Raw genomic sequence first — 13,733 nt, 5'->3', positions numbered from 1 at the left:
TTCTTGTGATAAGGGAGCCGAGGGCAACTACGTGGAGTTGTGAAGCAGTCAGAATTAAAGCAGATGGCCCACTTATTCCAAAGAAAGCAATAAAAGGATTTGGAGTCAATTTAATATTAAGAACTAAAGACAAGATACAAAATATTGGAAAGAGAAGAACAAAACCAGAACATATGATACGTTGTACCTTCTTCAGTTATACATTTATCACATTTAGTAGAGAGATTAGAATAAAATTTAGCTAATTGAATTTTGGAATATTGAGTTCGGTGTACTACCTTAAACTGTATTAATGGATGTCTAGTACAAAGAGAGGATGAATGCACTCGTTTCAGAATAGAATTCCATGTAATTTCAGAAAATTGCTGTTGAAAATCTTGTTCCTATAGTTTTTTAATTCTGTCCAGGGAACTATCCCTAGAATTTAAAATAATTCATCAAGGCCAGATACCACCCCTTGAAAATAGGTTGAAAGGGGGGAGGTAGGGAGGGTGGGTTGGGAGGAGGGGGTGGGGGGGAGAAAATGGCACTGTATATGTGTGAAAAGGAAAAAGTGTGTACCATGGTTAATGTGACTTATGGAGTGAAAAATAAAAAATTTAAAAAAAAAGATTTAAAAATTTAATTTGTTTTGAAAATTGTTACTTTCATTTTCTGTCTATTTAGAATGAGTTTATACTGGATTGATTTGTTTTTTCAATTGCTATTTCATGTTCTATAGTCAAGATTTCAAATAGTGCAATGGTAGAATCCTGGTGGGTAAACATTTGTATTTGCCTTCTAAAACTTGACATTAAAGTTGTATTAGAAAAAAAAAATAGGTTGAAAATTATAAATCATGCCTATCATATTACGTTCTGGTCTTTGGGAAGCTTCAAAATCAAAGAATTTAAAGAGCTCCTAACCTGTAAATAGCAACAACAAAAAAAAACGATGTCAAGGTATTTTAAATTTGGTGGATAATTGTTCAAAAGAAGTCAGATTTTGGTCAGTAAAAAAATCTGAAAAAGACTGCATACCTAAATTTAACTACAGTTGATAAACACCATCTTGAAAATTTTATTTATCATTGTATCAATATAAAAAAAATTCAATAATATAACATCAATCTTTTAGTCATGCATAACGATATAATAAAAATAACTTATGCATTTTTTTCTCCCCAATGCCCCTTCACTCCCAAAAGAAAGAAAAAAAGAAAAGGAAGGAACACCTATTACAAGATATTATATATATAATATATATTGTTAGCGTATACATATTCATTGATTATTATTATAGTCTCTAATTGAGAGGGGTAAGGTGGAATTGAGAGGGTGAGTAAGGTGGAATTGAGAGGGGTGAGTAAGGTGGAATTGAGGGGGGTGAGTAAGGTGGAATTGAGGGGGTGAGTAAGGTGGAATTGAGAGGAGTGAGTAAGGTGGAATTGAGAGAGGTGAGTAAGGTGGAATTGAGGGAGTGAGTAAGGTGGAATTGAGGGGGGTGAGTAAGGTGGAATTGAGAGGGGTGAGTAAGGTGGAATTGAGGGGGTGAGTAAGGTGGAATTGAGGGGGTGAGTAAGGTGGAATTGAGAGGAGTGAGTAAGGTGGAATTGAGAGAGGTGAGTAAGGTGGAATTGAGGGGGTGAGTAAGGTGGAATTGAGGGGTGTGAATAAGGTGGAATTGAGAGGGTGAGTAAGGTGGAATTGAGGGGGTGAGTAAGGTGGAATTGAGGGGGGTGAGTAAGGTGGAATTGAGGGGGTGAGTAAGGTGGAATTGAGGGGGTGAGTAAGGTGGAATTGAGAGGAGTAAGGTGGAATTGAGAGAGGTGAGTAAGGTGGAATTGAGGGGGTGAGTAAGGTGGAATCGAGAGGGGTGAGTAAGGTGGAATTGAGAGGGGTGAGTAAGGTGGAATTGAGGGGGTGAGTAAGGTGGAATTGAGGGGGGTGAGTAAGGTGGAATTGAGGGGGGTGAGTAAGGTGGAATTGAGGGGGGTGAGTAAGGTGGAATTGAGAGGGGTGAGTAAGGTGGAATTGAGAGGGGTGAGTAAGGTGGAATTGAGGGGGGTGAATAAGGTGGAATTGAGGGGGGTGAGTAAGGTGGAATTGAGAGGGGTGAGTAAGGTGGAATTGAGGGGGGTGAGTAAGGTGGAATTGAGAGGGGTGAGTAAGGTGGAATTGAGGGGGGTGAGTAAGGTGGAATTGAGAGGGGGGAGTAAGGTGGAATTGAGAGGGGTGAGTAAGGTGGAATTGAGGGGGGTGAGTAAGGTGGAATTGAGGGAGTGAGTAAGGTGGAATTGAGAGGGGTGAGTAAGGTGGAATTGAGAGGGGTGAGTAAGGTGGAAGAGGTGGATGGAAATTTATTCATAAAATCCATATATGGTTTCCAAATATTATAAAAATTTTCAACTCGATTCCTTAAACTATATGTTATTTTTTCTAAAGGTATACAATTTTGCATTTCATTATGCCATCTACTTAATTATACTACATTTTCAGTTTTCTATGTTATTGCCATACATTTCTTCGCTGTCACTATAGCTGTACTTAAAAATTTCTCTCGACAGTTATCCAATTTCAACTTTATATCCTTTTCATATATATTCCCAAGTAAAAATATTCTTGGATCCTTTGGTATCTTTATCTTAATAGATTCTTCTAGTAAAACACTCAAATCATTCCAAAACTTTTCCAATTTTTCACAAGACCATCCCACGAAAAAGTCTCTATTTCTTTTGAACATTGAAAACATTTATCAGAAGAATCAGTTAAATCCTTTTAATTTTTGTGGAGTATTAACTATTACTAAGAAATTCAATAATTTGCTTAATTTTTTTTTAACCTTGAGTCATGTTAAGAAGTCTTTGACACAGTGGTCCCCTCTTTCAATGACATTAATTAGACACGTCAATATTATTAATATAAATATCATTACTAAATTTTTATCTATTTTTCAAGATATACCTGTTATTGTTCCTAAATCCTTCTTAGATTCATTGGTTTCCATCATATTGTGGCAGCTCACCATTAGGCAGGCGAACCGGCCCCGCTTGTAAGCCACACGGCAGGGCAGCCGGCCAAAATGGCACCGTCGAGGGTTTTCCCTTCCTTCCAGCATGGGGCTCAGAAACCCACACTGGGGACCACGTGACACCCGGGTGACATCAGTGCCCTCCAGTGCGGTTCTCAGCCAGGTCCGGGCTGGGAGTATAAGTGCAGCCCAGCAGCCTGCAATAAACTAGTTTGCTCACAGAGCTCAACCCGTCTGGTTGTGTGTGTTCTTTCAGGAGCCAGTGTAGCTGCCGCTACAATTGGTGACCCCGACTGGTTCAAACGTCTTTGAACCGATCATGAGCGAGCCTGGGATCAGCGCTATAGCCGTGAAACTGCCTGAATTCGGGATTCAGGAGCAGGAGACCTGGTTCGGCCAAGCAGAGGCTCAGTTTCACCTCTGCCAGATTTTGTCCAACACGACCAAATTCTACCATGTGGTCGCTACCCTGGGCCAGGCCACCGCCAGACATGTGCTGCACCTCGTTCAGCACCCACCCGCTGAAGACAAATATGAGACTATCAAGCGAGTGCTTACCGGATTCCTCGGACTATCCAGGCACACCGCTCAGGTGCTGCATCTTGATGTCCTAGGGGACAGGTCCCTGATGGAGCTGATGGACGAGATGCTCGTGCTCATGGGTGTTCACACCAACTGCCCACTCTTTGAGCGCATTTTTCTTGACCATATGCCCGGGGACATCCGGCCACTGCTGGTCCAGGAGAGTTTCACTGACCCGAGGAAGGTCGCCCAGAAGGTCCAAGAGCTATGACTCGCACGATCCCCGGAGGGCTCAGCGTTCCAGCAGATCACAAGGCAAGGGCATGACCACACCAAGCCTGCCCCTAGTGCTGCAGTAGAGCATCCGGCCCCTGCAGGGGCCCCCAAGAGCAAAACCAAGACCACAGCATCCGCTCCAGGCCTCTGCTTCTACCACCAGCACAGGGAAGCCAAGGCTTGGAAGTGTCGTCAGCCCTGCTCGTTCCAGGGAAACGACCATGCTGTTAATGGCTGTGGCAGCTGACCAAGGACAAAGCCACCTCTACCTGCGGGACTCAGTCAGAGGCTGGCGGTTCCTCGTTGACAATGGAGCCCAGATCAGTGTCATCCGGCCACGGCCGTCGAGTCCAGAAACCAACCCCGTGGACCTCCCCTCTGTGCGGCCAACGCAACAGAAATCCAGACGTATGGAGACAAGACAGTCCACTTCCAGATCGGCCAATGGAATGTCGTGTGGAGGTTCACCGTCTCGTCCCTCCCGACCACCATCCTGGGTGCAGATTTCCACCTCGCACACGGACTTCTGGTGGATATTCGAGGTAGGCGCCTGGTGGACACCCGTACCTTCCAAGGCGTTCACCTCGACGCCTCCCGCTTGGAGCAACCGCAGATGGCCACGATCAGCATGCCCAGAGACGAGTTCCAGCAGATCTTGGACAAGTTCCCGACACTCCTCAAACCACAATTCTCTGCTGCCTCGTCGCGCCACAGGGTGTTCCACCACATCCCCACCCAGGGGCCACTGATTCATGCCAAGGCACGCCGGCTCCCGCCTGACAAGCTCCAGATAGTGAAGGAGGAGGTTTTGCACCTGCTAGAGCTGGGGATCATTCGGCCGTCCGACAGCCCGTGGCGCTCGCCGCTCCACCTGGTCCCGAAAGCCTCAATGAGGCAACAGTTTCTGACCGTTACCCCATCCCTCACATCCAAGACTTTACAGCCAACCTGCACAGTGTGAGGGTTTCTCCAAGGTTGACCTGATGCGCGGATATCACCAGATCCTGGTGCACCCTGAGGACATAACCAAGACGGCCATCATCACTCACTTAGGCTTGTTCGAATTCCTGCGCATGCCATTTGAGCTCAAGAATGCCGCGCAGACCTTCCAACGCCTCATGGACTCTGTGGGCAGGGACTTGTATTTCATCTTTATTTATTTGGATGACATCCTCATCGCCAGCAAGGACCGGGCGCAACACAAGGCCCACCTACGTGCCCTTTCTCCCGGCTGGCCGACTTCGGCTTTACCATCAACCCGGCCAAGTGTCAGTTCAGGAAAGAGTCCATGCAGTTCCTGGGCCATACCATCATGGCCGAAGGAGCCACGCCTGCTGCTGCGAAGGTCGCCGCTATCAGGAAGTTCCCACACCTGGACAGCCTCAAGGGGATGCAGGGCTTCATGGCTATGGTCAACTTTTACAACTACTTCATCCCGGGAGCTGTGCGCATCATGCAGCTGCTATTTGCCCGCATCGTAGCCAAGCACAAAACGCTCGCTTGGAACCCAGAAGCCTGCACCGCATTTGAGGCCATCAAGGATGCCCTTGCGAAGGCCACCCACACGCCGACCTGCATATGGCACTCTATGTCGATGCCTCTGCCACAGCCATCAGTGCCGTCCTGGAGCAGCAGGTGAATGGACATTGGAAGCCGTTGACATTCTTCAATCGCCTGCTCTGCCCGCCGGAATGCAAGTATAGTGCCTTCAACTGCGAGTTACTGGGCATGTACTTGGCGGTGCGGCATTTCCGCTATTTTTTGGAGGGGAGGACTTTTACCATCTTCACAGACCACAAACCCCTCACCCAGGCACTCGCAATGGCAAAGGATCCCTGGTTGGCCCACCAGCTGCATCACCCCTCCTTCGTGTCGGAATTTACCACCAACATTCGGCACAAGGTGGGGAAGGACAATGTGGTTGCCGATGCACTCTCACGACCGGCCATCTGCGCGCTGACGCCCGGCCTCGACTTTGACCAGCTCGCCTGGGACCAGATGTCTGATGAGGAGACGAGGGCCTTCAAGACCGCCATCATGGGCCTGTGGTTCTGAGACCTCCTGACTCTGAGCAGCGAAGGCACCATCCTGTGCGATATCTCCATGAGCACCCCGCGCCCAGTGGTTCCCCAGCAGTGGCGCAGGCAGGTCTTCCATCACATCCACGAGCTTTCACATCCGTCCATCAGGTCCACGGTCTGGATGGTCGCAGAACGGTTTGTTTGGCATGAGCTGCGGAAACAGATCGCGGGCTGGACCAGAACATGCACCCATTGCCAGACGTCCAAGGTGCACAGGGACATCAGAGCACCCGTACAGGAGTTCAAGCACATCCGGGAATGGTTCAGCCACATTCACGTGGACATCATCGGGCCCTTACCCATTTCCCGGGGCAACCGTTACCTGTTTACGATGGTGGACCGCACCAATCGCTGGCCCGAGGCGATCCCAATGCCAGACGCCTCCACCGACTCCTGCTCCCGAGCACTGTTGCGTGGTTAGGTTGCCCGGTTCGGCATCCCGGCTCATCTCACCAGCCATCGGGGCACCCAGTTCACTTCTGCACTCTGGGCACAACTCGCCAACAGGTTGGGGATCCAGCTACACCACACCACGGCCTACCACCCGCAGGCCATTGGACTGGTCGAATGTCTGCACCGCCACCTTAAATCGGCACTCATGGCCCGCCTCACCGGTCCCGACTGGGTGGACGAACTGCCTTGGGTGCTCCTGGATATCTGCTCCACTCCCAAGGAAGATCTGCAGACGACATCAGCTGATCTGGTCTAGGGTGCGCCGCTGGCACTACCTGGTGAGTTCGTCAAAGCATCTCACAATCCCCAGCAGTCGCCGCACGAACTACTTCCTCACCTCAGGGCATGCTTGGACTCCTTCGCACCCCCACCGCCGCCCAGATATGGCACACGGCCATCTTACATCCCCAGCAAGCTGCACTCCGTAGAGTAAGTTTTTATTCGGTGGGGCTCTGCAGAGACCTTACGAGGGGCTGTACATGTTGTCCAGCATTCAGGGTCTACGTTTTCGCTGGACATTGGCGGCAGGTGGGAGCTGTTTACTGTGGACAGGCTGAAGCCAGTGCACCTCGATCCCACCAAGCCCGTGGTCATAGCCCAGCCCAAGAAGCAAGGCTGCCCGGCGAAAAAGGACTGGAGCCGTTTCTGGGGGTGGCTGTGTGGCATTCACCACTAGGCAGGTGAATCGGCCCCGCTTTTTAGCCACCTGGCGGGGCAGCCGGCCAAAATGGTGCCGTCGGGGGTTTACCCTTCCTTCCAGCACGGGGCTCAGAAGCCCGCGCTGGGAGACCACGTGACGCCTGGGTGACATCAGCGCCCTCCAGTACGGTTTTCAGCCAGGTCCGGGCTGGGAGTATAAGTGCAGTCCAGCAGCCTGCAATAAACTAGTCTGCTCACTGAGCTCAACCCGTCTGGTTGTGTGTGTTCTTTCAGGAGCCAGTGTAGCTACCACTACAATATCTTCTTTTATACAGAAAAATAAATGGCCCATCTTAGGAAAGTCTTCCTCCAAAATATTGAAAAAAAAGGGGGCTTGTCATTACCTAACTTTAGATTTTCTTATTGAGGAGCTAATATTAGATACATCACTTCTTTGATTTTCATCATCAGGAAAATTTTGGTGCACAAAGTTGAATTAATTTAGAAATTAAATCTTTTAAAAAATATTATTTTCTTTCGATACCTGGAGAGCACCTTTACCTTTTTTGGCATCCAAATTAACTGATCATTTTGTTGTTCGACATGCATTGACAATCAGGATCTTTAAGCCAGGATAAAAAAAAAATGTTGCATGCAAAAGGACATGCATTAAGGAGATGGAGAAAGTTTAAGGATGTGTGGGGCAAGTTTTTTTAAAAACAAAGTGGTAGATGCTTGGAATGGTGAACAAAGCTGATATTATAGTAGGACGGACGAGGCTTTTTGTTAGACACAAGAATATGCAATGATAGGTGGATATGCATCATGTAAAAGCAACAGTCTGAAATTAATTTGGCATCATGTTCAGCAGCGACATCATGGGCCAAAGGTCCAGTTCCTGGGCTGTACAGCTTTATATTCTGAGTAGATACTATAAACCTGTGGTTCTCAACCTTTCCCCCTAATCCCTTACTAACCACAGAGCAACTATGGCATTGATTAGTACGGGATTACTTAAAGTGGTATGTGAATGAAAAAAAGGTTGAGAACCACTGCTATAAACAAATGCAATCTAGCTAAAATGAACATCACAAATACTCTCAGTACTAATTCACCATTAAAATAATAGTCAATGGAGAGACTGAGTGATAGTATGAAACTCTACAAAGTTTGTATCAATAAAATAGTGGCACCACCGGTGCTGCTGCAACAGCAGCACTGTCTTTGGTGTAGACGCAGGGAAAGTGGGGGCAGAGACACAGTGCTCCCCATGAATTCCACCACCCAACCCTACTGCCAATGTCTCCGTACAGGCTTTAAACAGCCTTTTAAAGGAGCCAAAGGTCTTTTATCTAAAAACCTGCAACTGGGAGCGGGGGGGGGGTGGTGGTCAGAACCCAGGATGGTGGCAGCAGCCAAGAGGGGTTCCAGACTCTGGGGAAATTGTGAATGATGCATGGCACCAATAACAGGAGAACATTCCTCCGATGAGAAGGAGAAGCTGGGATGGAGCCCCCCCCCCCCCTCCCAAGGACAGTGGCGGACCAGCATGGTGGTCTATGGTCGAAGGACACCACACAGGCGGCGAGCTGTTGACAACTTGAGTTCAAAGGACTCACACCAGGCTGCTGGAGTCAGGCTCCTGAGAAACAGGTATCAGAACCTGGATTTAAGAGGGTACTGATGGCAAGAAGGGCTCCAAAGGGCCCAGAATCTGAAGGTTCAGAAGCAGAGAGCTGAACGCAGTGAAGATGCAGCAGAGCTGCTCAATGCTCAGCTTGTTGACAAGGTAATGTGGGCCTGTGTGTGTATTCTTTATTTGGTTTGGATCTGGGCTTGAGTTGCAGATGATTTGAACTGAACTGGAACCTTGTGTGGCTACAGAGGATGTGAGAATGCTGAAGCAACTCCATGGACACTCAATGACTCTCAGAGGACTCTCTTTTGCTTCTCTTTCTCTGACTGTAAGGAGCACCAGGCAATACTAATAGCTAATCTTTGCCTGATGACAGACTAAAGACAATTTTGTGTAATATGACATTTCTGTTTTATTACATGACAATAAATAGTATCTGATCTAATCTGAAATCCTTCCGACTTACTTGTTCAAGATTGAGATCTCAATCTCGAGTTGACTCTTTTCTTTCATCACCTTGCTATGACAAGTCCTCCAAGTTTCAGCAGATGACAGAGCATCTGCCAACTGTGTCTCCTATAAACAATTCAACCAAACAAGGATCATAGCAGTAGTGACTTACATTATAACTGCTCATTTTGAACAAGAAGTAATAAAACATAATAATACAGCAAAAATCAATATTGAGAATATTCTCTAAAAAGCTAATTATATCAAATATTTAATGAAGTTAAGGTGACCTATTTGCATTAATTGGACATTTTATTTTGTCACAGTAAGGTGTTAATACCAAAAATGGAATACAACCACTCCAAGACTAAAAGGTTAATATGTAGAGGTTAAATCTTTTTTTTGACTTTACACAGAATTTTTTTGAACGCAAGTTATCAGGTGGCAGCTCACATTTACCTTTTTTTTTAACTATTTGCTGTAGGCATAGAGTCTAGTCAATGTAACTCAATGCACCCTTGCTATTTTATTTAAATTTTAGATACCAACAATCCTTGTTGCTTTACAGGCCCACATTACCTTGTCAACAAGCTGAGCATTGAGCAGCTCTACTGCATCTTCACTGCGTTCAGCTCTCTGCTTCTGAGCTTTTGTGGCTTTCTTCAAGGCTTCTTTGTCTCTGTCCCCTTTCTTTTGAAACAATCTTAATTGCTCTGTTAAATAGTCCAATTGCCCTTTCTGTTGTGAAATGGTGCGCTCAAAATTCTGAAGGGGTAAAATTGAAACAAATCAAAACACAGAACATATTGCTCCAGCTGCATACTTTTCTTTGTCAGGATCAGCGCCGGTCGCTGCTAATGATGTAAGCGAAGTGACACATGGGAGTAATAGTGCACATGTACGGGTGTATTAAGCGTCAGAATACGGGTGATGGATCTCAGATGCAGGAGGAGAGTGAATCACCCGTGTGGCAGTGAGCCAATGAGAAGGTTAGAGAAGTTTGGCTTGGTGGTGTTTGGTGAGTTGAAGAATGCAATGTTATATCTAGTGAATAATACAGAAAGTCGACTTCATGGTGTGGTGTATGAAATGAGTGTGTGTATTCTTTATTTCTTTGTAAGCTGTGGTAAATCAGTGCTATTACAAGTGGTGACCCTGTTAGTTTACAGTACCTTCTAATTTAAAATGGATAGTAATAAGGAAAAACTAGAGACTCCACCCTACTTTTTATTAATAATGTACCAGCATGGTTCACAATCCTTAAAGCGCACTTCTCTGCCCTCAGTGTGACAAGTCAGAAAATGAAGTACTTGTGGAGCATCTTCCAGAGAAGAATGCCTGTGAAGTGGAGGATGTATTAGAAGATCCAGATGGTAATCTCCCATTCAATATACTTGAGGCAGGTATTCTGCGGTGAACTCGGCCAGCTAGGGAGACTCATACTGACCAATTACTAGCCAATGACGGCCTAGGCAATGAGCAACCATAACAGATGTTGAGGAGATGGCACAGGCTAGCTGGAACAGACCCTGTTGAAGGCTATTTTTGGAAACAGAGGTTACTTCGATGTTTACCTCAGGTTCATGAGCATTTGAATATCCACCCTCAATCAGTTTGCAGATACATCCACAACCTCCATATTGAAGATAGAAGGATGGGCTTCTTCCTCTAGTGAACAGGAGCAAATGGAACTGGAACAAGTGCTTATTGTGCCTAGTGAAGTGCCAGCAACTTGATCGAAGATAGCATCTCTATTACCCCTTATTGAACTACTAAAAGGATCCAATAAATGTGTCCAAAAGACCATTAACTCGGATATGATGCCATGCGTGCTTTCAATGATGTGAAGCCTGCGCTTGCGAATGCCACGATGCTTTTACATCAAAAGGGTGATGAATCTCAGATGCAGGAGGAGAGTGAAAGCGTCAAGATCACTCATATGACAATGAGAAGGTCAGAGGAGTTTGGTTTGCACAAAAATTCCTCAAGGTATATCGAGATTAATAATCTGCTTTCAGTGATGTTGATTTGATGAGGAATGTTGGCCAAAACACTTGGAGAATTTGCTGTCCCTCAAATACTGCCATGAGATCTTCAAAATTCACTCGACGTGACATGCATGCAATTAGGACAATGGGTGTCAAAGGCTGATAATTAGGATCTCAGAAGATTATATCTACAAACTTAGTACTCCATTTGAGCATCAAAGTTGCAAGATTGCATGTTCAATTTCCAGAATGTGGCTGGAATGCAAGAGTGAAGTGTATCCTGGAAGCCTATTTGTAAAGTGTTTCTCAGAGAATAAACTTTTCACTTGTTATGAATCAAAAAACTCACAACCTGAACAGCTTCCAATCTTAATTACCCTGTCAGGAGCAACACTGATAGAGATTTGCAAGCAACACAACACTGCAATTAGTTTGAAAGTTAACATTAACATTGCCTAAGTGGCATCTTTATGCCCAGTTGAATAATTTGTAAATTGTATTAAAGGAAATAAAAACACATTAATGAGACAGCCAACCAGTAGACCTAAGGAAAATATCGTCACTAGTCACAGCACGCCAAACATATGTAATATAAAAGGGATAAATCAACAATTAAGAAAAACAAGAGGTTTGACATAGACAATTTTCATAAATTGTGTCATCTGCCAAAAAAACCCTATCAATCGCTGAGAACCATACTGTACATGCAACACTGATAAAGTGCAAAAATCCTACTGGGCTTTGAAACCACAGACTCCAAACTCCATAAAGTTAAAAATCTAGAATGAAGAGCTAATAATAAGATACAGGGTCCGAGCAAATCAGAAAGCATTTTGAAGAGAAATAGACTGTCAAAGTTCAAGTTGGGCATTTTTTGGCTGTTCATTTCTCTCCATGGATGTTACTTGACCTGCTGATTTCCTCCAGCTTCTCTCTGTTTGCTCAAAATGTCAATATCTTTAATTTATTACTCCAGTGAGAATTAAAATTGGAGAAGATAAAATCCGAGGGTACTCATTGAGCAAGTTAGATTTGTTCTGAATTTTTGTTTAAGTCACATCAAAATTGGAAAGAGATATTGAATACCCTAATCTGAACAGCCATTCGATTATTTTCTGCCTCTTTTCCACGAAGCTGTCCTTGTAGGTGAGCTCGAGTTGTTTCAAGTGACTTGGAAAATTCTGCTGCTGTACGAGCATTGTCCTAAAACAGGGGAAAAAATGGTTCAGAAAACAGTTTGCTCTTTCCTGCTTACCAATGAGATAATTTAGTTTTGACATTTGGTGACAATAGGTGACATCCAGCAGGAAAGGATGGGAGGCACGGTTGGCCTAGCAATTAGCGCAACATCTTTACAGTGCCAGCAGTCAGGACCGAGGTTCAAATCCCACGCTGTATTTAAGGAGTTTGTATGTTCTCCCCATGTCTGCATGGGTTTACCCCAGGTGTCCGGTTTCCTCCCACCATTCGAAACATACTGGAGGTGTAGGTTTATTGGGCAGCACGGACTCATGGACCAAAATGGCCTGTTATTGTGCTGTATAAATTTTTAAAAATTTAAATTTAAAGAAAGGTCATCAATCTCAATAATATTTCACCAGATGGTGGGAGCACAAAATAGCCATAGTACTTGGGCACAAAAAATTTACAGAAAATCATTCTAATACAATTTCCAGTAAGCATCAATCAGCAACTTCGATTTTGAGAGTCCCAGATGACAATGCAATTTTTTTCCTCTGGAAAATATTTTGATTGAGACAAAACTGTCGTGGTAGCTGAATTGACTAACATTGTTGGTCCCAACAGGTTTAACAAAAGAGCAGGTCTCTGAACACAATTTTGCAGCAGATGCACAATAACAACAGAAGATCAAAACATAATTGTCGCTAATTGCACGATAATATTCATAATATACGAAAGAAAACTGCTAACTTTTTCCTTCATTCTTTCAGTGTGGTCTTAAATTAATACTCCAAAGTTACAAACATAGCTACAGGTACTCCTCTACTTACTATGGGGTTGTGTTCTGACAGACACATCTCAAGTCGAAAAAATTGTGTCAAAAAATGCAGGTATACCTTGTATAACACCAACAGCACTGTATCAGTCCCGACACTGATCCCACTGCTCCACTCTCTCACAACAGCATTGTGTCAGTCCCAACACTGATCCCACTGCTCCACTCTCTCCCAACAGCACTGTATCAGTCCCGACACTGATCCCACTGCTCAACTTTCTCCCAACATCACTGTATCAGTCCCGACACTGATCCCACTGCTCCACTCTCTCCCAACACCACTGTATCAGTCCCAACACTGATCCCACTGCTCCACTCTCTCCCAACACCACTGTATCAGTCCCAACACTGATCCCACTGTTCCACTCTCTCCCAACAGCACTGTATCAGTCCCGACACTGATCCCACTGCTCAACTTTCTCCCAACATCACTGTATCAGTCCCAACACTGATCCCACTGCTCCACTCTCTCCCAACAGCACTGTATCAGTCCCGACACTGATCCCACTGCTCAACTTTCTCCCAACATCACTGTATCAGTCCCGACACTGATCCCACTGCTCCACTCTCTCCCAACACCACTGTATCAGTCCCAACACTGATCCCACTGCTCCACTCTCTCCCAACACCACTGTATCAGTCCCAACACTGATCCCACTGTT

At 45.4% G+C, this 13,733-nt stretch overlaps 1 protein-coding gene across 7 annotated transcripts in view; it reads right to left on the bottom strand.

Annotated features, from left to right (window-relative positions):
• The window catches only part of LOC138754487 (outer dense fiber protein 2-like), a 76,836-nt gene that overhangs the window by 19,117 nt on the left and 43,986 nt on the right, over positions 1-13,733 (bottom strand). For all 7 annotated transcript variants that reach the window (XM_069918839.1, XM_069918863.1, XM_069918849.1 and 4 more), the window contains 3 exons: positions 12,141-12,257; positions 9,646-9,831; positions 9,083-9,192 (listed from right to left, as the gene is read on the bottom strand). In XM_069918839.1, coding sequence (XP_069774940.1) covers positions 9,083-9,192; positions 9,646-9,831; positions 12,141-12,257 — 413 coding nt within the window. The remainder of the gene's footprint in view (positions 1-9,082; positions 9,193-9,645; positions 9,832-12,140; positions 12,258-13,733) is intronic.

This window comes from Narcine bancroftii, chromosome 1 (genome assembly GCF_036971445.1).
Source record: "Narcine bancroftii isolate sNarBan1 chromosome 1, sNarBan1.hap1, whole genome shotgun sequence".
Classification (NCBI taxonomy): Eukaryota; Metazoa; Chordata; class Chondrichthyes; order Torpediniformes; family Narcinidae; genus Narcine; species Narcine bancroftii.
The sequence above is the reverse complement of the archived record's forward strand: the minus strand, read 5'-3'. Positions and strand labels throughout refer to the sequence as shown.